This window comes from Myodes glareolus, chromosome 1 (genome assembly GCF_982192425.1).
Source record: "Myodes glareolus chromosome 1, mMyoGla1.1, whole genome shotgun sequence".
Lineage (NCBI taxonomy): Eukaryota > Metazoa > Chordata > Mammalia > Rodentia > Cricetidae > Myodes > Myodes glareolus.
Window position 1 is genome coordinate 125,801,176 of NC_142026.1, and position 24,694 is coordinate 125,825,869.

At 44.5% G+C, this 24,694-nt stretch overlaps 1 protein-coding gene across 1 annotated transcript in view; it reads left to right on the top strand.

Moving 5' to 3' along the window:
- Ust (uronyl 2-sulfotransferase) overlaps positions 1–21,675 on the top strand; it is a 280,068-nt gene extending 258,393 nt beyond the window's left edge. The window contains exon 8 of the mRNA XM_048425248.3: positions 18,731–21,675. Within this exon, the coding sequence (XP_048281205.1) occupies positions 18,731–19,014 (284 nt within the window). The 3' untranslated portion in view covers positions 19,015–21,675. The remainder of the gene's footprint in view (positions 1–18,730) is intronic.
- Positions 21,676–24,694: the final 3,019 nt, after the last annotated feature.

A 24,694-nucleotide genomic window follows, 5' to 3' on the forward strand; every position in this document is an offset into this window, starting at 1 on the left:
ACGCTATCATGGGCTCAAGACAGTTTCTTTATTCATTAACCAATAGTATTCACAACATACAAAGAGGAATCCCAAATCACTGGGCAGTCCTAGATGCTTGTGTTATTGTCATACCCAAGGTTCCACAGTCTTCCTTTCTGCTGTCATCCAACGTTTTTTGGGCCTTCCTTTTCACCTTATCCTGTGCACTCCTCCAAGCAGTGCTGTCTTCAGTATCGACTGTCGTTATGATAACATGGCAGAAGTATCTCAAGCACCGCTGTAGTATCCTGTAGTTTACTTCTTTCTGTAGATGGAGATGTTTCTTAACGTCATCATTGTGCAGCCTATCTTTTCGTGTGACACCTAGAAGTCTCCCAAGACATGCCATCTCAAACACATTCAACCGCTGTTCTGAGGAGTGTTTCATTGTCCAAATTTCGGAGTTGTAAAGAAGGCAGCTCAAGACAAGCATCTCATAGACTTGTAATTTTGCTGTTGTCGTTATGTCTCTTGCTGACCAGAACTTTCCTAGTGCCTGGAATGCAGCCCTCGCTGTCCCTATCTGCCTCTTGACATCTAAAATAGTTCCCTCCTCTGAACTGAGGTTTCCTTCCAGACAGACAAAATTGACTGTTTGCTCGAGGTTCTGATTCTTTACTACAATGTTAAAATCCTTGTGTGCCCTTCCCATGTGCCATATCTCAGTCTTCTCAGTGTTTACTTCCATACCAAGGGTTTCGCTGACTCCCACCACTCTTCCCAGCAGAGTGGTGGAAGCTACTATCTCACTATCTAAAAATAAGATATTGGGTGTCAGAGAAGTAGTTCAGTAGTTAAGAGTATTTCCTGTTCTTCTATAGCAATTGAGTTTGGTTCCCAGAACCCAACACCTTCTTCTGGCCACCACCACATATGTGCACATACACTCATACATACACCAAAATAAAAATAAATCTGTAAAATAAGAAAACAGTACAGTGGGTTAAGTAGATTTTGATGCTCCAGTATGAAGAATATCACAAAGTAAACTAGCAGAGCAGCCCGCCAAAAACATGTGTGATGTAGGTGTGTGTGTGTGTGTGTGTGTGTGTGTGTGTGTGTATGTGTTGTGACATGAGGCACAGGAGGAAAGGACAGCAAACAGTGCTGCTAAGTTGGTGCCATTGCATTTGAGAAACAGTGTAAGCTTGAGAAAATGATCAAGTTGAAATACCTCCAAATGCTTGTGCTATTAGCCATACATCTGGGTTATGCGGTTACTGCCGATTCTTAAACGTGTCCACGTATTATATCATAAACACATGGAATGTTAAATATGGGGAAAGGTTCAGGCAAATGATTTGATTGTCAGGTGGAAATGTCGTAAAGGAGGTGAACCCCCTGGATAACTCAAGACATTGCTAACACCTATATAATTTTGTCCCTTTCCTGCTCCCTGTAAGTAACTAATGGTAGGCGGTGTTGACCAAGCAGGGCAGGTGAAGATGGCGGTCACACAGGCACCATTCTGCATTCTCCTTATGGTTTGTCATTCTGCCAGATCCTCTCACTGGAGATTCTAACCTTGCTTCAGCACTTCTGCTTTGATTCCACCAATCTATCTGCCAAGTTCTTGTCAGTGCTCCTTTAAAATTCCACCATGAGATGCACGTTCATGAACACATATACACACATGCATGCAAACACACCCACACACATAGAGACAGAAAGGGAGAGAGGGAGAGGAAGAGGGAGAGGGAGAACTTCCTGGTTATTATACTGGAGGTATAAAACGTATGTAGATTTCAAACCATGACATACTAACATTCTGTGTCTCTCTAGTCTAATAATCTCTCTATGTTTATCTTGCTGCAAACACCAACTATACAGACCAAGCATAAAGTCTGGAAGTTTAACCATTTGGGGCAACTGTACAGATACCCACTGGATGGTTTCACTATATGAGAGAGCACATAGATCTTTCTCATTAGTGCATAACTGTCCTTAATTGGAGAACAAATTGCCTTCACTCTGTGGCAGCTAACGTGCCACCTTCTAAGATTAAAATACCGGGATCATGGTTTAGCCGAACCAGATGTGAACAGTGCGGCTATTTTCAGTGTGAGGGACCAAGACTTAAGCATACATCCTTTATTTGTTTTTAATTGAGTGATTACAGGTGGCACCTAATAAAGTCTCCATGCCACAACATCCAGAGGGCACTGATTTATGAGGCTTGGTAGGTGTGGACAGTCCAGCTTCGGCTGGCATTCCATAGCACAATCCTGCAGGAATGCTAGAATGACATTTGCCTATTTACTCTTCCTGGTGACTGATGAGGCTCCTTGCTGAGAAGAAAACACCAGCATGATTCAGGAGTGGAGTTAGGCCTTGCTGATATCCTTCCATAAAGTATATTTTCAAAATTCCTTCAAAATTAAGTGACAAAAATAAAAGCCACGGACGTTCCTGTAGATAGAGGTTAGCCATCAGCATCACTCCCCGGGAGAATAGAAATAACGACCCCCAGTCTTTATATAATGAATGACTAATTCTACAAAACTGCTGGCAATCAAGAGATAGGAGAGAAATGGAGTGTTGAGGTGAGCTGGAATGTGACTATCTGAATGTCCTCTGACTCTTCTGCACTGTATTCATGGTGTTTGCGAAGACCCACGAGCCTCAGAGTGACTTAAGAAGCCAGAGCTTGGACAATAGCTAGGCCTGTGTTTGAGCTGGATGGGAGGTAGCAAAGACAAGAGTTTTAAGCTCCATGGAAAGATGGTGGGATTTGGAGTTGACAGGAAGCTGATGGTCAAAGGCCAGCCTTCATGGTGTGATGTGGATTCCTCAAGCTGGGACTAGGCAAACAACAAGCTTTTCCTTTAACGGTCACTGATATTCTACTGTAGGTCTTGTACAGCCATATCCATGGGGAAACAGTTATACTCATGGTTAGAGAATGAAACAATAGCCAGTATTCGTACATCTAATCTGAAGAAATGTAGAAAACAGAGCTGGCTCCATCCAGTAAATAATGAACATTCTGGGGAAAATGGACAGACCAACATAGAAAGCAAAGGGTCTTTGAATGGGCCTGTTTTTTTTTTTTTTTCTAATCCCAATTTCTGAGCATCTCTGGACATTTGACTGAAATTCCAATTTTATTCCAAAATGATATTCTGTATTTTTCATTAGTTAAATAGCTTGTCATTCCATAAGATACCAGGAATGAATTGGTTTTCTCAAATTGCGTAAATCAGGAAATCTAATCAATGATTAAACAGTGCAGTTCCTGATGTTCACAGGGACCTGATATGCCCTCTGTGTCTCTGTCATTACATCATCTTTTCCCTTAAATGTCCATCATGGTGGCAGTGGGGGAATCTTACAAAGTGTAACTGTTTTGAAGGCTCGTTATTTGTCAAGGATAGGCCAGATGCAAGACAGGAAAAAAATGGAAAGTCAGTAATATGGCTCACAGTGAAAGAGAGAACCAACTCTTGAAAGTTCTTCTCTAGCCTTTATATGCTAAAGATGCTTGTACACACACACACGCACACGCACACGCACACACAAACAAAATTAAAACAGATTTTTAAAAGATTAAATTGTACAGAAAAGAGATAACATTGCCCAAATGGGACCAGGGAAATAAAAAATATATGAAGCCTCCAAGATGTATTGCTCACAATTTTAAAGAAAATATGGTCAATTATAGGTTGTGTGTTATCTGTAAGAACTACTCTGTGACTTTTGTAAAGCTAATGTATGCATAGATGGGGAGAATTCTGTAAATGTTCATGAATATGGTATAGAATATAAATATTGTCACTGGACTGGAAGTCCTTAAAATTCTGAAGAAGCCATGATATGCCAATAAGTAATTCCATGGAGTCAGTAATATGCGCTTAGTTTTGATTAAGTTTAAATTTGAATTCTTTTTTGTTTTAATTAGGAGATTAGCATTTTTCCTGGTTTCATGACAGAATACTAATGTTTCAACAGAACACTTTGAAACAGAGAAGGACGTTTGTTATTATTCTGTCAATCCAAGTAACAGAGAGGGTCTCCGACGGGGAATGATATTTATTTGGGACACCAGAGCACTGCTGTAGGAATCTGTGTGCCATGGTAGATGGTGACCAGCTGCAAAGAGGTGAAGGTCAGGGAAAGTTTTTTGAGCCCAAATGAGGTGGCTTACATAAGACATTTTGAAACAGCAGTTCTTGGCCACAGGATCAACATCAAGGGTGGTGTTGTTCCGAGGCTGAACAAACAGTCGCCGGGCAGATGTCTCAGGGGAGTGTGTTTGTATAAAGTTGCAAGGGCTTTTTTGCCAGGATTGTTCTGACAGGGGTCTTCTGTGGTCACACTGTACCTGAGAACCCTTACTTGCTAACCTCATAGACTAATTACTATATTTTTTTGTTACTGGCTAGTGTTCATACAAGCATACAACTCCATTTATAGTTATGACAGTTCGTACCCTTCTTGGGGTCTTGTTGTTTTTCAGAACCAGTTGTCAAACTGTTTGTTGTCTATTTCATGTAGCCCTAATGGCCACCCTATGAAGTAGATACTGTAATTTTGTTCTTCTTGTAGATACAAGAACTGTCTGCTTAGATCAGATCCACGACCTCCCTCCGTCCTCACTGAGCTGGCAATTGGTAGAGGCAGCTCTAGCACACAGGTCTGGGTGACTTCTAACAGCCCTCTCATAGCTTTCACCTTCACTCTCTCTCCATGCAGAGAACAAAGAGGGGAGGTAAAGATCCATGTGGTATGGTACTTAACTGAGAAAAAGGAGTCTAGGATATTTGACTCTGATAAGTCCCTAAGAAGTCGGAGATTCTAGAAAACATGGTGACGCTGACATGGCTGTTCACTGACATCGCGACGTCTTAGTCTCTTTTTCAAAAGGCAAAGGTTTTAATGGTTGGGATTATGAAAATGACCACTTTAATAAGGTGTTTGCAAGGCTAAGCCTTGACAACAGTGAAGCCATTTGTTTCTAGCATGTCAACAACTTTGGCTTTCATAAGGGTTTTTTAATACATCAAGGAATGGAATTTACAAAAGTAAACAATCCAAGCAAAACCGCTTATTTTTTCTAAAATAGCAAAGCAAAACTGCAGACCCTTTTTTGTCTAGTTGCTGCAAACGTCTGCTGGTGTCTTAAGGTTCGTTAGATTTTTTGAACAAACCAATAACTGATAAACTTAAAATTCTTCTTGGTATGCAAATCATTCCAGTTGCATAGGTAGAAAAATATTCTATGGCGTGTTCACTGTTCAGTTTAAAGTGAGTTGACATTCAGTAACGTTTGTTTTTGTGTTGTATGTTGAAATACATAGTCTACCAGAAACAAATGATGGCCCACTAGTAAAAGTCAACTTAAACTGTAGTTGGGTCTTTCTAAGGTGCTAAGAAGAAATGCTAGTTTTCAAATATTTTGCAAAGGCCTTTGTTACTCATGCGTGTCTTTGAGCTTATGTGCTGTGAGTAGCAATCGAAAGCGTTTCACATTGACAGCGAGTGTTATCTATTTCCTTTAAACTTCTAGCAGCCTTCCTATCTCCGTGTTCATCCTCGTGTCTGTAGACCAGGCTCATCTGTCATCCAGTGTTAGCATGACAGTTATGGGATGGCTTATCCACCATCTGCTGCTGTAAAGCGTAAGCTTGGATTTCAACCTACTTCATCTATATTTACATTAGGAAAATGTAGTTATCCATGTATCTCTCCAGGCAGGAGGTGAACTAAGGGTGCTATATAGAACTGAAACCTAACTCCCTCTTAAACACTCCAAGTGGATCTTAAGAATTACATTGCAGCCATTAACATATGGAAAATGAGATCTAATACACGGAGGTATGGTAGTCTAAGCGCCTTCAAGACATTCTTGTGGTGAGAAATGAATGTTTGGAGCTCATCTCCAAGGCTGTTCTGAACAGTTGGTCCTAGTAGCCAAAAACATTAACACAGAGATTGAAATGCTGCACCTGAATATGACCTCCAAGAATCACCCTTGATGTAACAGGAGATGTGGTTCCCATGATCCTTTGCTGCCTCTGACCAGGGCCAGCAATATTTAAAAGCAAGAATGATACTTTTCACGCTTTGGCTCCCTCCCCATGGTGCCCACAACTCCCTTCCTGGTGCTTTGGACTTTGCAGGGGGAAAAGGGAGAGAAAAAAAATAAATAGAAATTTCTTGGGCACTAGGCAGTTTCGCAAATGTTCAGAAAAAGAGGGAGGAATTAAATCCACTCACAAAGAACCCGGGAAGAAATTTCATTCCCTTCTAACTTGCCAAGAAGTCAGGAGTTTGTTTTATTGTCATTTGTAAGAGCTAAGACATGGTAACTGAATTAAGTTACATGGCATTTGGTCCATTTGGGAGGAAATGGTATACAAGGTGTCAGTGCGCATGCTCATTCCCAGTATTGTCGTCTACAGCCTTTTATGTTTGTGGCATCACAATGTGCTCACTGCTAAAACAACAACAACAACAAAAAAAAAAAACCCACACGCATGCTAAGATTCTCCTGTCTGTATCCTGAGTCCAGCAATGTGCACATCTTCCATGGTGGGGCCACAGGGCTCACTTGTTAGAAAACAAATGACTTCATATAGTCTTATAAAAAATTATTGAGGCTGGCAAGATGGCTCAGTGGATAAGGCTCTCGCCTCCAAGCCTGGCAGCCTGAGTTTGATCCCCAGGACCCACATCTTAGAAGGTGATGAGAACCAACTCATTTGAGTTGTTCTCTGACCTCTAAGCACATGTACACACAGAGATGGGTGGTGGTACCAGAACTCTATTTTAAAAGGTAACACATAATAGATTCTTTTTCTATTGTTTAAGAACTCTGTTTTCCAAAGTGACAGGTAACAGATTAATTTGTTAGTCTGAGAGAGGAAACTGGGCAGTAGAGAACAGAGGCCCGTGAGACAGTACCCCGACACTGCCGTGGAACCTGACGGCATTGTTCCCTGGATCAGAAATTGTTGGCAATTTTCTCTTTGGGTCAGAGAGGAAGACAGGGAGAAGGGACATTTGAAAATCAAGCCCACGCCCCCTCATCCCGGTATTTCTGTCTGAAAACCCACAGCCCTCATGGAAACTCAAGAGGTGTAGTTGTGAGGGTGTTCGGGTCCTTGCCATGGTGCTGTAAGGATTGTAGACGGCCCAGCAGGAGGTCAGATCCATGGGGACCTTCAAATCAATCACTCTGTGACAGGGCGTCAAGAGGAAAAGACGCTGAAAGTCATCCATCAACCCGTGTGTCTACGTATGATTTTGCTAGAAGGTGGGAGCAATTAGAGTGGTTTTTCTTAATGTTTCTCTAACTGTGCGTGATCTAGAAAGAGAGAACTGTGCTCTCACGAACTAGTTTCCACAATTCTATCGAGATGAGATAAAAGTATGGTATGGAAGCAATGCCAATTCGCTTACTCAGTTTTAAGCAGTTGGGTTGTTGTTTTTAGACCATCATGAAACTTCATTTCACGCTCCACTAAATCTGAAATGTAATGGCTTACAGCTTTTCCAGTTGAATTTTCTCCTTCGGACATCTTTGCTTTTCCATCTTTTGAATGCAGTCTGGAAGGGTGCCTCGAAAGACGTTCAGATTATCCCTTCGCCCCCGCCCATTACCCACCTGTCTTTAAAACCATTCTCAAGTGAACCAAACATGATGAGGCCTAGTGAGAGCTAGGAGCATTTAAAAAATACCTCAGCCCCTCTTTCTCCGCTTCTTCCAACCTGGGACATGCTTCTCCCACCATAGGAAGCTGCTGCTTTGTAAGCCTTTGTTCTGTTTTATCTAAGAAGGTGGCTAGGGGTAGGGCTAGAAGCTTAGAGGTATATAGTACTTGATTTCCTGTGCACAAGGCTTTTGGTTCAATCCCAGTCCCGAAAAGGAAGAGGGGAGGGGAGGGGGAGAAGAAGGGAGGAAAGGGAGAAGGGGTGAAAAGAAAGGAGGGGGGAGGAGAGGAGAGAGGAAGGAGGGAAAGGGAAGGAAAATGGAAGTCAGGAAGAAGGGAGGCAGGGAAAATGGAAGGAAAGGAAGAGAGAAAACGTGCAGGAAGAGGCAAGGAAGCTGGCTCACATCGCTATAGTTTCAGGCTTCACTGCAGCAGAAGTCTTCCCTGGCTGGCTGTCTTCTCTTTCACTAATGAATGCCACGGGCTTCTGCAGCTTCTCTAACCTTGAGCCTGAAAGTTCCCCTCATCAATTCTCACCACCTTCATTTACAGCCTGCTGCTGAGCTTCTGCCTAAAGCACAGCAAGGTTCCTTCCGCTTTGTTTTCTTGCTTGTTTGTTTTCACATCAGAAGAACGGAAGTGCTTATTTTTTTTTCTCATTAAAATTTATGCAAATACATGTTCCAGCTACAACAAAATCTTTCAAAACTATATGGCAAGTTTTCTAAACATTATTTTCTTCCCAGATTGCCTTTGCAAGTTTGCTGTGCCTGTAACATTTTTACAGTACATAAATGTTCCTATCAAACAATTGTCACTCTGTTTTTTAAAACCCCTATGACTTTACCATATCATTGCTCCCTCAGATGGCCCTGACATTTCTGGTATTCAACTGGCAATTTCAAATTTCATGTAGATAAGCGAATGCGCCTCCCCTATGAGTGGGATTTGAACCCCACTGCATGCTTTCTTCAGGCCTTGCCTAAGCAGTTCTGGATGTGCTTGTAAACACATGGTCTGTCTTCTAGCACATGCAATGCAGATCTTATAGTTCATGGGGAAAGGAGGAGGCAATCGATTTATTCCTTTATCTCTCTCCAACACCTGCTGCCACCCAGTGCTTAGGAGTTGCCTAGATCAAGTGGATCAGATTTGCTGGGAGCATTGCACTCACACTGGGGAGAATTGACAGCATCCTCGGAACTTCACTTCGCACTCCCTGACTCGGGAATGGTTATTTTGAGTGGCACCCTTCTCATTAACTTAACTTCTTAATGCCTGAGCAGGGGGTTAAATATCTCCGTTATCTTGCATGCTCAGCTTCCATGGCCAGCTTCATTATTCATGGCCCTTGAAGGGTTTATCAAAATTTCCCCATGGTTAACATTCCAGAGCAAGCATCCGAGTTGCTGGCTCTTGGGGCTCACGGGTCAGGTCACTCATCAAGACTGATGGCGGTGATAGAGACAATGCTGAAAGAAAACAACCGCTCCAGTGGACTCTGCTCTGTCAAATATCCACTTAGAGTTACCAATATGAGAAAAGGAGGGGCTATTTCACCTCTGCAGCTGTAACCACTGTGCAGTACAAACTGCCAGGAATTGCTTGGGTGCCGCATGCTCTCTTAGCGGCCATGCGCAAGTTCATGGCTGTTGCTCTTTTCACTCTCATGGTCAATAGAGGCTGATCTGAACACTTCGATACTTTAATAAGCCAAGCGATAGTTATGCAATGGTAAAGTAAATGCCTTACCATTTAGGGGAATTATGTTACGTAAAATGTACATAAGTGTCATAGAGCTGGTGGAAATGAAGCCTCAGCACTGAAAAGAAGAAAACTGACCTCTGGGCATCTGAATGTGCACTGATCTCCGGGACACAGGGACCAAAGTTGCTTATCAATTAGGATGTCATCTCATCTTACTTAGTGTTGTAGAAACGAATGAACAAAAGCCCTGAGTAGAAGTGGTGTATTTATATGATACTCAGACGTCATATCTTAAAGTGTGCTGCAAATTATGGCTTGAAAGGCTAGGTCTGGCAACTCATGCCTATAAATTTTAGTTGTTAGAAGGCTGAGGCAGGAGGATTTCCATAAATCCCAGAAAAGCCTAGATATAGAGTGAGGTCTTGTCTTAAAGGGGTAAAGTGATAGACTTGGAATAATTGGTGATAAAGAAAATACGTGCAATAATTTAAGTTCAAAATAATATAAAACTAAATAAAAATAGAGCCAATGTTTTTGTAATTTATATGCAGAAATATGAGGGGAAATGTGTTACTATAGTAATAATTGTGGCTTTGGTTAAAAGTCATTTTAGTGTCCTGATTTTTCCATAACTTCCTAAAACTTGCCCACCTATATCCACTTGTGTATGTACAGATACATATATGTCTGTGTGTATAGATATATGAATCTATAAGTAGAAAGCCACTCCTGTCTCTTATATAGGTTCAAGCTATAAAGCTGACAGAGTCCTCAGGCTTTATGATAACCTTATATACAACTGCATAAGTAACTTGATTGCTGGGAAACACGATAGACCACCATAAAAAGTCAGGACGAGAACTTTCCTGGGGCTCTGTCATCGTCTGTGGGTGTCAGCCATTGACCTAACATCAGGGCTCGATTTCAGCAGTGAACTTGAGCGCACTGAAGGAGAAATGTATCTCTCCAGGGGAGCCTCTCCTCTGTGTGTGTGTGTGTGTGTGTGTGTGTGTGTGTGTGTGTGTGTGTGTAAGAGAGAGACGGAGAATGTGTGAGCACTAAATAACACTAGCCTGCTAGAACCATGCAAATGCTGAGCAGTGAAGAGTTCCGTGTCCCATCTCCTGTCAAACTTCTAGAATTGTCCAAAGCCAAAAGAACTTAGAAATGCAAGACTGATCTTTCTCCTAATCACCTTTGCTTCTTCTTTCTTTTCTTAAGACAGAGTCCCACTGTGTGGCCCAGGCTGGCCTGGAACATGAGAGGCTCCTGCCTCTGCTTCTTGAGTTTTGAGATGACAGTTATATACTACCCACTTTGTTTGACCTTTGTCCTGGTATGTCCTCATCAGTCATTGACCGGGACCTCCCCACTCTGACACCAGACAAATTAACAGATGTGCAAAGAGTGACAAAACCACATATATCAGTAATGATATCAAATACATAAGGAAGGTATATTCTATTGATAAAGCCATAGTGAGCCTTGCAGTAGGATTTTTTCTTCCAGACATTGTTTTTAAACAGAAATTCATTCCATTGTTGTTGCCCCATATCTGGGCTGGTATCTGGCAGCAAAACACTATTATGAGAAGCATGTATGTGTGTTTCAGGCAATAGAGTCTTTTAACGCTTTTTTGACTGACTTAGGGTAGTCTTGGGGAGAAAATACCTGGAAGCAATTCACCCTCTACCAAACCTAGGTGTCAGGGAAAGTGAACTGCTAGCTCCCTGACCTAGACAAGCACTGGGGTGACCCCGTGCATGTCCCTCTTGGCATGTGAATGGCATCAGAAGGGACGGAGTGCCACTTGCAGCCTGGGTGCACGGTTTAAGCCTTAGGATGGCCATTGTGTAGCTAGAAGGCTACAGTTATCATCAACTCTGCAGATCTTCAGGCTCCTGGTCAGTCTCTGCAGGTGCTGGTGCCCTAGGTTATTCGTTGGTCCGGAGTATTCACCTGACCCTGCAACAGATATACTTTCTCTTAGTACAAAGGCACGTGTGCTGCCTCTTCTTGCCACTTCTCTGATTTTCTGTTGGAAGGAGGCCCACCAGGTCGGGGAGGGGGGAAGTGGGGGCAAGGATTCCCAGGTGATAGAGGAGGATTGTTTCATGTCTGCTCCTCTGTCTATTGTTTGTGCCTTCTCAAGGGTGAATCTGTGTCTCCAGCTCTTACGGGTTCTCATATTCTTTGCCTTGGGCTTAGTGGGTGCACAATACAGCATCAATAAATGGGTGCACTGAGTCCAAGCAGGTCCTGACCACTAATTACTAACACCATCGCCCCACCACAGCCACTGCCCCACCATAGCTGCTGCCCCTGCCGCAGACCCTACCACGGCCACTACCTGCTTAGCCATTTTAGCAGGTTCCAAGATATTTGATGTGGAGTTAAACCGTTCAAGTGGGAGTCACTCGAGAAGACCACCTTCTGTCTTTATAGTCTGTGGAGTTGAGATCTACCTGTGTGACATTCCGAAACCTACATGCCCCATGGAAGGCCACTGACCAGCTAGCCTCCATCCCAAAACGGGCAGTACCCTGCTCTCTGCGGACTTTCGGTGACCCTCGCCACACAAGCCAAGCGCATTCTCTTCTCGGTTCCTTATATCGAGCCCCCACTTCCAAATATCAAAACAGCTTTTGAGTGTTAAAAATCCTTCATTTTCCCTCATCAAAGGAGTCTTGCCATTTGGGGGGAATGGAGAAAACCATGTAATTTGCACTTGGCTGCCCAGAGCAAAGGTTCTCTTGAAATTCAAAGTGATCTCAACTTAATTTTTAGTTATTTATACTTCTAGATCTGAAATGAAGACCGAAAAAAAAGTCCCTGTTTACTTTACCAACCTTAAGCTCCCAGACAGCCGGCCCTGGAGTGACTTCTCCCCCCTCCCCCTTCCTCTCTTAATTGCCATACCTCCAAGAAGCTGACCCTAACATGCCATCAATCATGCGTGGGGCACATCAAAAGCTGCTCCTGTCAGCCCCGCCCATCACTGTGAAGTCAAAGTGACACACATTCATTTCCGCTGCTCGCAGCTGCAGGGCAGCCAGGCTGCCCTGCAGTTGTATTTCATGTGTCTGAACTGTGTGGCCGCCCTGCATAATTCAGGAAATGAGTTTGCTCTATCTGTGACACACATCGTGTTCACACGGTTTCCGTGGCAGCCAGCATGGTGCAGAGCTCTGCAGGAGTTGCTAGCATTGTAGATCTGGGGTGCGTGCCCTGCTGTTGCTCCCTCAGCCCTGGGTTTGCATGCCCTGTGGCCCCCTTCAGCCCCCGGCGCATGCTCTGTTGCTCCCTCTCCCACCATCTAGTACTCCGGTTGCACCACACCTGACCGTGACTTTCCTCACAACCTGCCACCTGAGAAAGTGTGCTTCTCTTTGCCTGTTGGAAATTTTTGAATGTAATGTAATCTGGGAATAATAAAAATGCAGATTTTGAAAACAGAACGCTTGTTAAGGCGTCAGGGCCTCTTGTCAGTCACTATTCAGCTAACCGGAAGCTGAGAAATGATGCCTGTCTTTTGATGATGCTTGCCCCCACCCCCAGGAAAATTTGACCTCACTTCAGTTCTTATGAAGCTCATATCCATTTCTTGTGCATGACCTCTGCAGGAGCAGGTTAAAACAAGTCTGGATTGGAGTGAGGGGCGGGTGGGGGGAGGGGCTTCACGTCACTGTGCAGTATTCATTCTCTCAAGTGGAGAAGGGGAGCCACAGAGTCTGTCCAGCATCACAACACAGCTCCAGTCAGCAGTGAGGTTTGGTACTTTAACACTGGGTTAACCATCTCCAAGGTCATAAAGCAAGGCCTCTGTCCTCCGCTGCAGCTGAGTTTACACACTGTTTCCAGATTGTTTATCCTGGCCCAGAATCAAGCAACAACGTATTTCCATTATACATGTTTGACAGACTGAGAGGGGTGGAAGGGGGCGCTGCAAGCGGCAGGTTTGTAATTTCTTTTTTTTTTTTTATTTACATCAAAGGAACTTTTGAGAGTCCTGAAGATTATGAACCAGTCTAAACATCATATTATGTCCATGCAACAGAGGTGGAGAGAGTTGAGGCTTTAGCCAAATGTCCCGATCTGGGTCAGTAAAGCCATTTAAATCCATTCATAGCCTCAGCTGGAGTTAAACATATCATGCCTGTTCCCACACAATCCTCCACACAAGCACGGTTGTTGGAGGGCAATATTTATTATCATGTTTGAACAATGAATGCCTGGTGTGAGTAGGAAGGGCCAGGTGTCGGCACACAGCACCTGCACATTCTGCAATGGCCCCGCCGTCCGTCCATGCAGTGGTGACATGGTATTGAACCAGGGTGAGGTCCCCAACGCCCTGTCGGACTTGGTCTGTGCTGGGCAGTCCTTCTGAAAGCTCAGATTTCCGAGGATGCTCCCTGGAGCCTGGCATGACATTTTTCTACAAGAAAATAGTCAAGATTGATCAAAATGTCTCCATTTAAGTTAAATCCACAGCAGGTCCCTTGGCACATAGTACCAAATAGGTGTGATCTGAATGAATGTTCTAATTCTTCTGTTTTTGCATGTGTGTGTGTGTGCGCACATGGGTGTGTATACACATGTATACAATGTGCACACATGTGCAGAGAAGCAGAAGTTGATGCCAGATGTCTTTCTCAGTTCCTCTCCATGTTATTTATTGAGACAGGGTCTCTCACTGAACCCAGAACTTAACAGTTAGCTTGTCTAGCTGCCAGTGTGCCCTGAGAATCTTCTGTCTCAGCCTCCTGTCTTGTAGAATATGAAGATGTATTACATTTGTTTGTGTTGTTGCGCATTTGTTTAATGACGCAAAGATGTGTTGCATTCTTTCATGTTGCCTTTGTTTAATTCTGTGAAACTGTGTTACTTTGCCTGTCTAAACCACCTGATTGGTCAAATCAAGAGCTGGACAGCCAATAGCAAGGCAGGAGACAGGATAGGTGGGGCTGCCAGGCAGAGAGAATAAATAGAAGGAGAAAAGGGGATGGAGAAGAAAGAGAGATCAAGGAATGAGAGAAAGAGAACAAGGAGAGGAGGACACTGGGGCCAGTCACCCAGCTGACAGCCAGCACCAGAGAAAGAGTGAAAGAAAGTAAGATAAAAGAAAAAAAAGCCCAGAGGCAAAAGGTAGATGGGATCTAAGTTAAGAAAACCTGGCTAGAAATAAGCCAAAGCCAAGCTAAGGCCAGGCATTTATAAGTAACAATAAGCCTCTGTGTGTGATTTATTTAGGAGCTAGGTAGGAGATCCCCAAAGAGAAAATAAAAAATAAAAAAAAAAACCCACACCCCAGAGCACTGAGCACAGGCAGACTGTCCCTCCTCCCAGCCTCTTCCATGGGTGGTAGGGTTCTGAGCTCCGGCCCTCACGCTTGGGCCAGAAACATTTTCTTGGGCCATCTCTAAAAAGAACATTTTTTTCTTATGATAATGATAAAACAACATGAAAAAGTATTCAAAATGGTGTCCAGACAAATCATTAGAAACAAGTGACACAACAAAAGAGTCACACAGCTGTCGCTCTGAGCAGGGTGTACAGATTTCTTCCATTGTTGCCTACAGTTATAATACACCCAGTTTGTTCATTGCAATGCGGCAGCAACACAGGTCTGTCTGCACGGATGTTTAAGTTTGTGCAAGCCATCCCTTATGGTAATCCTTCAGCCTTACTAAATTTGTAAAAGTGACCTGTCACCATTACATGATTTCTTCAGAAGAAGGAATGGGAGGGAAATCAGATTCCACAACCTGTCCAGAGCAGCCATGACTTCCCTAGCCTAGCTCAGGAAATCCACTTTCTAGACATGGAGTTTTGCTTAGGGAAGACCCTCGAGTGAGAAGGGAATTTTGCAAGCAACAGCCTATGTCACATCAACACCCAAAGTTGCCGCCATTGGGGTTAATCCAGTCTTACCGATGGATTTCAAATGCAGGTTTCAAATGAATAGACTCCTGTGGCCCGTTGTTACATTCCAGGTGTGGAGATGGGCAGTGGGGAGGGAACACTGAGAAAGACACAGTCCCTTTCATTCTGAAAACACTTTTGCTGGCTGCTACCTTTTTCGGCCGATCCTCCCAGGTTCCCCACAGCACTGCCTCCCCCCACCCAAGTTAGAACACTCAAGCCCTTCTCTTTGAGCAATCCCCTTAATGCCAGAGTACACACTGGGCCTGGAGAAGTGGGTGGTTATAGATTTCCACTCCATTTGGAAATTAATAGCCTGTGATATAGCCAGAAGGTGCTAGAAGGGAATCAGAAAGCCTTCTTTCTAGGCTCAGGACTTCACATGCTAGGTTTCTCACCTTGAGCCAGTCTGTCAGGTCCTGGGTGCTTGCTGGTAAACTAGGCAAACCGGAGAACTCCAAGGTAGGCAGATGTGAAAGCCTCGTGTTTATGCAAAGTATTTAAAACAGGTCCACTAACTCCGGCTTGTGACCATGGAGGGGAAGTGCTGATGCCAAGAAGCAAACCAGAATGCCCTGCCTTCCCCTGCCCGTGCCCCCTGGTTCTGTGGGAGGCGGAGGCGTCCCCTTAGCCTGGGAGACCAGCTCCACTTTAGCGTGGGTGAAACTTGGATCAGCTTGTCGGACTCTCGGACCCAACTTCTGACTCCTCTGTTTTCCGGCTCTGTGAGCCTGAGCAGGGTGTTGGATTCCAGAGTCACGTCTGTAAAGGTGGTAAATGACCCCCATAGCATTGGGGGTGGGAGGGGGGTCACAGGAATCGAAAATGTGTGTTCAAGTCTCACAAAGCATGGCACGGGGCAAGCTGTCAGAACGTCTGTAGGTGGTGGTGGTGACAATGTCTCATTCACTTTCCACGGCTCCCGCACCTGGTACCAAATGGCTACTCAATAAATATTTGCAGAGAAAGGGGTGCGAGGTGGCAGTGGGCACACCGAGGGGGCCTGATGGGAGCACTCACATAAAACCCTTGCTTTCTAGATGTATAAAACTCAGAGTTTCTAAGCCTTTGGAGCAAGGGGGCTGGAGAATTTCTATAGCAATGAGGCAGGTGGACATAAAAAAATGAACTGCCATTTAGGTTCTGAGTGCACCATCTCTCTCAGGGGTATGGTCATGCCGAGTTCCATAGCCTTCTCCTATGGAAAGCCAGAAATTCATATTCCACATGAACTAGACCAAGTCCATAGAACTAAGTCAAATTCTGAACAAATATTCTATGGGCCAAACACACTGTCGGACTGACCTTGGGCTGAATTGCCCGCCCCCTCCTGCCTTCATGGAAAGTGTTCTGGCTTGGATTCTTCGTTGGTGAGTGTCCCCAGAGAGCATGACAGTCACGCACCCCTGGGAGTTATCAAAGGGTGCCCACGGGTGAGGCCTTCACTTCCCAGTGGTTATATTCTGGCGTTCAGGATTGCTACCGCTAGCAAGTTCGAGACCAGCCTCAGATACCTAAGTCCTTGCCGTAACCCCACCCCCACAAAAATGAATTGTGTCTGTGTGTGTGTGTGTGTGTGAGAGAGAGAGGGAGAGGTGGGGGAATTGATTAACAGTGAACGTCACTGAAAGGAAAGGTGGATAAAGCAAAAATTGGATGTTAATGTAAAACGAGAGTTTAATTAAAAAATTCAATTAAAAATAAAAGCAGCTCTCCTAAAATCTCTGTGAAGCAGCTGTCATTGTTCCTCATGTTTCATAGGGGTGCTTAGAGGCGGGGCTAAGGAGAGTAACATACCGAGGAAACAGAAATACACATGGGGGTCTCTTGTCACCCGAGAGATGGAAATGGGAAATCCCCCTTTGCTTTCTCTGCCTGTTCTGAGGAGTTTGCAGATAGACAGACAGACAGACAGCCTGGACTCATGTTTATTATGGCCAGTGCTTCCCAAAAGTGGGTAGAGTTGTCAGGGCGGTGGGGTAACTGTGTGGGAAAGCCCCTTAGGATCTTCCTGCAGATTTCATTGCCTTATAAAATGTGGATAAAGTAAGGCCATCTGAAGGAATGTGAGTGGAGTCCCCAGAGCAGGGCTGCCCAGGAGCAGATGTGGTGTACTGGACTTACTCCGCGGATACTATTAAAATGTTGCTAATTCTACTGAAGCTTTTGGTTAAGAGACTTGATGGAAAACATTTCCAAATGGTGTCATACCTAGTAATAATTGTGACTGTTATTTTAAGAGCAGTGTAGTGTGTTAAAATTCTTTGTCAGCTGCTAGGACGGTTACAGCCTATTGACCTACCTCCCACGGAATTCATTAGGATGACCAGCATGTGTCCTGTGTGCTTGCCTTTGGGATTTGGGGAGCTAATAAATAACACCCACTTTCTCACACCTGGGTTCTAAACGAATTGATAAATGCACACTGGAGACATAGAGATGCCAGTCCAGATGCCAGCCTTGCATGTGAGGGTAGACAAGAATATGACTTCACATGTGGCATGAAGTCCTGCACCACCTGACAGGATGCGCCCTCCCAGGGAGCAACTTCTGAGTCTCCTCCTCCAGCACAAAAATATGAAACCCGGTCGTAATCTACACGACTTGCCTCCCTGAAGAGGGGTGGGAGCAAGAGACCAGGAACATTGAGTGAGAACCCTTCCCTGGGCAGAAGGAAACAGCTATTCCCCCACCCCGAAGTTTGTTTTTTGTGCCTACATTCTCTCTTTACCTACTTCTCTCAACAATTTAACCAATGGCTGCACACGTGATTTTTGTAACATTCTTCAGGTTTGTTTTAGAACGGTTTGGCTCAAATAATTTAACTAATAAATTAGATAATAAAATCACAAGAATATAGTCTGATGTGGTGGTGCACACCTTTAATTCTAGCCCTGGGACTGGGGTGGGGGTGGGGGCTCAGAGTCAGGTGACTCTCTGTGAGTTAGAGCCAACCTGGTCTACATATTAAGCTCCAGGACAGCCAGGACTACATAATAGAGCCTGTCAATAAATAACAACAACAACAACAATAATTAATAATAATAAGCAAGAATCTTTTCTCCTTCCTCTTCCTCACTCTCTCCTCCAGTGTTTGTGTATTGGTTTTCATTGACATAGGGGCTCACTGTGCTAGCAAGCTAAGTGTCAACTCCAGTATGATCCTCCCCTCCCTCCTGACCCGCTCAGCTGGCTGAGCCCACCACACCTGCCTTCTACTTGGTTTAGAACACACTGCAGGAGACCATAAACAGTGAATTCTCTTTCGCCAGTCTAGAAATGAGACACCTTGCCATATCCCATGGGGACAGCTTCTCCTCTTTATTGGATGCCCAATACCAGGCAGGCGCACACACCCACACACCCTGGTTACTTCTGAGCTAAGTCTTCACGGATAGTCACTCATGGGCTCCCTGGTTCTTTTTCAGAGCATAGGAAGCTTGGCAACATGACTGTGACCGTGAAGAAAACGGTCCCCTCTCCCGAGGCCGTGCAGATTCTCTACCAGAGAATGAGGTTTGAGTACGAGTTCTACCACTACGTCAAAGAGCAGTTCCACCTGCTGAAGCGCAAGCTCGGACTGAAGTCTCGCAGCAGCAGACCCCCTCTGCGACCACAGTTCTTCATTCCTACCCCTCTGGAGACCGAGGAGCCAGTCGACGACGAGGAACAAGATGACGAAAAGTGGCTAGAAGATATCTATAAAAGGTGATAGGAGTGTGACATTGCCACCGTGGCTGTGTCCCCCATTTCCAGAAAGTTCTTTGGGAAAGAGAAATTCTGAAGGGACTTTCATTAATGCTCGGTTGCATTAAAAAGAACAAAACATTCCCACATGTTGGGGTCATTGGGAGATGCCCGGTTTTGCGGGTTTTATTTGTTTATTTTATTCTGTGTTTTTCTTTTCTTTCCTCCTTGAGTCTTTCCCAGTTACACTAGATTGTTCATAGAATGGGCCTCCCATCCTCTGCCCACCCCTTACAGTGAGAAAAGAGAGAGAAATGTGTCCTCCCATCCAGGCGTTTTATCATTTGTAAGATGTCTCGAAAAATATTGCTTCCATGGTAAAGATATTGTATCCGGCAGTAGAAACAAACGTTTCAGAGAGAGGGGAGTCTAGAAGCATCTAAGAGTAGAAGGGGCACTGATAGGAATGTGGGGGACGGCCCCCTGGTTATCGAGTATCTGCCCACATAGGTAGGACACTGCCTCTGGTCTATCTCAGGGGACACTGTCACCAAGAACAGAGTAGTTAGTTATCAACTAACTAGACAAGACAGCTCTGGCACCCACGTTCCCAGCCAATCAGAGCTGGGGAGGCTTGTCAAGATCAAAGCTCGTGCATGTGAGCTGCAGTGAGTCTTTCCATCTGCACGCGTCGCTCTGTTTGGAAGGAGCCTAACGAGGTATGGCGTGTGCTTGTTATGTCGAGTGCTGGCAGGGCAGATCAAACGAGGACAGTGTGGCATCAGGAAAAGGCTGCGGCCGTCTGAAGCCTCTCTGCCCTCTGGATTCTTACAAGTGGAAGGGCCAGAAACTGATTTACCTTTGGCCTTTATCTACGGCAGGATAACCGTAAGCTTGCCTGTACATCGGACACAATCCCTCAAGCACACTCATAGGAAAATTGTGCTTTACAGAATTTGGTGTCTTCCATAACTTCCAAACCTGCAAGAGCTGCTGTATTTAGTAGCAAGTCCCAGGAAAACAGCAGTAGAACCATTTTTTATGAAACCTGCTGGCTCTCGATAATCTTCCCCAGGGACATCAGTGCCAGAAACAGAAAGACTTCTGAATAGGGCACTGCTTGACCAGCTTTTGAGTAGGTTGGTGCCCCCTTGTGACCCGGGTAGACACTGGCCAATCTCTTTGTACCAAAATATGCCGTCCACTTCTTCCCTCCTGCCAACTCCCCACCTTCCGTGATGCTTCCATTCCTTTAATTTCTGAATTGTGTCTATCTTAAAAAAAAAAAAATCCTGGAAATTTATTTTCTACCCAGTGGGTATTGTGCAACTAGTTGAGAGCCGGAGTGCAGTGGTGGCAGCAGGATGGACGATGGTGACAACTTTTGTCTGCCTCAGGTTTACCCCAGAGCCAGCCCTGGAAGAACACTAGCCAAGTAAGTTAAAGTAAGCAGGACTCTGACTTGACACAGGTTCCATGGTTTCTGCTTTGCAGAGACCATCAACTCTCCCAAGAAGTTTTTCCTTTCTTCACTGACACTGGACACTCACCAGAGTCTAAAGCCAGTCATTTGGAAACTGTCCAGTGTGTACGGAAGCTACTTCATCACAAAATGCATTAAGTAGACTCCAGCCCACAGGCATCCAGGGAAGGCAGGAATCGTGGAGACTTAAGGTCAATACTAGCTGCTCCTGAGTCTCCTTTCTGCCTCAGGGAACTGGGACAGGAAGTAGATAAGAGAACCATTCACAGAGGGGGAATATCCTTTGTGCTGTTCTGGGAGACCTGAGCCCTTCGGTTAACCAGACTTTGAAGAGCAGCCTAGAAAACAGTTGCGTGCTCCAAACTCAGAACAGCAGCGGTGAGGAGCTTTGTAAGTCATCTATCTCCATGACATTACAGAGACAGAGTGATGGTTAACTGGCCCGCTGTGCAGCCTCACAATCTGAAGATTAAGTTGTATTGGCTTGTTTTTCCCTGCCTTTGTTAAACACCAGGACAGCTGGTCACTCTTGCAGGTCCCCTTCTTTCTAGAAGCTTGCACAGCACTTGCTGTGTGCAAAGACGTTTATTCTTGTCCACGGTCACTTCACAGAAGGGGCTAATATTACTTGCAGGACCCTTGTGGTATTTTGTCCCAGCACATGGCCCCTAGATCCCAGAAGTCAAGGTACTTCATCAGTCCACTTGGGCCCTGGCCCGACATAGTTTGTACTTCATGAAATATATTGTACATTTTACATAGTTTAATTTAAGAAGAAAATACATTTGAAGCTAGTTGGTCTTTGCCTTATTTATTATAATCTTTCAGCACATTCCAAGGTTTTAGTTACTCAGGAAGGAGTTAATTAAAATGATTTTATTTTGGTCAGATGGATGTTTTTTAAAAAAGGAAAATTATTCTTATGAACCCTCAGCTGACATCCTTGAATGCTGTAAAAGTGCTTGTTAATCGTTTTGTTGTTGTTGTTTAAGAATTAAAAGGTGGTGTTTGACCGTGGTGGGAATTCAGAAATATATATGGAACTAAAGCATTAGCTTAGCTAAAAGAATAGAAACAATCTGTGTTTGAGGTGAAGTGCTCCTTAACTTATTCATTACCCATAGAAATAAATGAATATAAGTAAGTTGACCTTTTTTCTATTATTTTGATAGTTGGAAATTAAAGACTTCCCTCTTTCCTCAAGATGTGTTGGTTTCTTTTTTGTGTGTGTGTGTGTGTGTCCTTGAAAAAAATCTATCAACTCTCATCCTTGTAACTAGATGACCCCCTCAACAAAAAAATTCTAATTCCCCCACACAAATAAATGAATAAATCAATTAAAAATCCTTGCTAAAATTCTTGAGCCAGCCATTCATGCATTTAGTTATATGTGTAAATTACTAAAATATTGGCTCTATTTCTATGTGCACTAATGGGTTTAGTGTCCTGCTGCTGTGTCTACATAGTATATATATATATATATATATATATATATATATATATACTATATATATACATACTGTGGATACAGTATTACTTTTAAGTTGCTGTGATAAAATACAATGCCCCAAAGCAACTTAAGGAAGAAAGACTTAGCTCGCGGTTCTAAACAGGTAGTCCATAATGGTGTGGGCAGCGTTGACGACAGCCAGGCGTGGTGGCTGGTGCAGGATGCTTACATCACATTTTATCAGAGAGCAGTAGAACTATGCTCTAAACTTCCAAAGCCCTACAGGGGTGTACTTCCTCTAGCAAGATTGCACCTCCTTAAAGGTTCCATCACCTCCCAAAACAGTGCCACTGACTGGGGACCAAGTCTTCAAATACATGAATGTGAGGGTGGGGTGGTAAAACTTCTTTCTCATTTCAGTCACCTTAAGTATCTACACTGTGTACTATAGCGTAGGGAAGGAAGGGCGTGCCGCATCTCAGCGTGTGAGCTGGCTGGAAGCATAGGCGTGCAGAGCCTCTCTACCTTGTCAGAGAGTGGTCTTCATGCCGGCAATGCCTCCCTGGGAAGTTTTAATGCTGTGGTTCAATGGAACTTAGAGAGAGAGCAGGGGGTGGACACAGACAGATTCCCCCCCCCACACACACACCCAATGCTTTGTAATGTTAGACACAACATTCCAGCTAAAGGTGACTCTTTTGTAAAATAAATCAGAACCTGGGTATTAACTGACAGAAAAGTCTGTTTTGATAATAACACAACTTATTCAAGAAATCTGAGTGTCTCCTTAGCAGGTGGTGAGTGGGGAGGGCTCTTTCCTCTTCAATGATTTTTTTTCTATGACTCAGGAAATTGAATTTGACTGAATGAAATTTGAAATCCAGAGTACTACAAAAAGCCGGCTGTACCACCTCTGCATTGCTTGTTTGGGTCTAAAGTTCCTTTTATAAAATTCTAAAGTCGGTACTTAGTTAATCCAATGAACTATTTGGTTTTCAATCATATATATACTGTGTGTTCGTTACTATTCTTGCTGACAAAAGCCATTTAAAGAAGACTTTTTGGGGGCTTGAGGGAGTATAGTCCACCCTGTCAGGGGAAGAGAGGCAGAGGAGCAGGAAGCTAGCATGAGAAGCCAGGCACGTTGTGTCTGGAGTCAGGAAGCAGGAAGACAAGGATGCAGGGGTCACCCGGCCTCTGCCCCCACGCCTGAGCTACAGATACTGACACCAACACTCCAGGTAGGTTTTCCTTCTCAGTTAAAGGTCCCTAGAAACTCCCTCACAGACAAACCTCTGGGTCTGTCTCTTAGGTAATTTCCCGGTCGGTCAAATTGACAATGAAAATTAACCCTCGCAGGCAGCCGCTCATCAAAGACAGAATAATGCTCCGTAACTATTTTTAAAAAGCAGGGTCAAATTTGGGAAGCTGCCTTCAAGAAAGTGTAGTTTTATTTGGCTGAAAATGCTTACTGTCTTTGTCTGATGATAAAGAAATGTGTGAATAGTAAACAACTCACTTAAAAAAAAAAAGGTAGACTCAAAGTGCAGCTCATAAAACCAGTTGAAGCGGAGTGCAGACATGTCCCTGGAAGGCACAGCCAGAGGCTCACCAGTCCCAGAGAGCTCAAGCCTCCTCACAGTTTCCCTCTGCAGAATTCCTTTCCGCCTAGGGCAGGCTTGGCTCGCTGTTCTCCAGGCTGCTACTGATTCCCAAGGAAGCCCCAGACACACAGATGTTCGTGGGTCGCAGATCCCTGAACTGACCGCTTGTGCATTTTGGATTTCAATTTGTAAACATGGGGATTCCCTTTTAAGAGAGAGGGAGGAGAGGAAAGGAGGAGGAGGAGGAGGAGGGGGGGGGAGAGGGAAAGAGAGAGAGAGAGAGAGAGAGAGAGAGAGAGAGAGAGAGAGAGAGAGAAGGGAAGAAAAATCACTACGAAGAGGAAAACTCTGAGCTCAGTTTTTCCTTTTGGAATCTTGGCGGGTGAGGTTAGCGATCTTCAATCTGGCTTTCGCCAGACACTGTATGTTTTGAGCAGGCATGGAGCCGTCCGTCCGTGGCGTGTCTGCCAGAACATTCAGCTCTGACCTGTAACACCTTTGATTCCAGTCGTGAGGAGAAGCAGCCTGCAGGATGGGTCTGCCAGACACGGCACGCTGGCTAGCAGCTGGAGCCTGGAGCAGCTGAACAAAACAAAGACGTAGACGGGTCTCCAGAAAAGTCCGGAGTTCAAATCCTACTTAGTCACCAGGCATGGGTGTGAATTGACTTCCCCGTACTTGAAAGCAACCCAGCTAGAAGGTCCAGCGACATCTACGAGCTGCTTCTGCAGTGAGTCTTTGCCACCCTCCTTTCCCAAATGCTCAAAGAAGAGCCCCAGTTCTCCCAAGCCAGTGAACAGAAGCTAGCGATCATAAAACTACATGTAAGTCCAGGTCTGCATTGCCCCGTTCCTCATGACTACAAGGTTGGTGCCCAAGGCACTGCTCAGTCCCCAGGAAGATGCACTTCTGAAGTGGGAAATTAGTTCACATGGAGAGGCTCATCCAACTACCGGTGAGGCAGAAGGAAAGCAAAGACTGTCTCTCTTGTCCTGGCCTCTGTCGTCCTAATCACTATGCTTTGCCCAAGACAAAACACTATGTGGATTTTGATTTTTCTCGAAGACTTTGGGAGGACTTGGCCTCACTGTGAGTTCCAGGATCCACCTCTTGTTAACAGTTATTTATTTATTTATTTATTTATTTATTTATTTTTATTTACTTATTA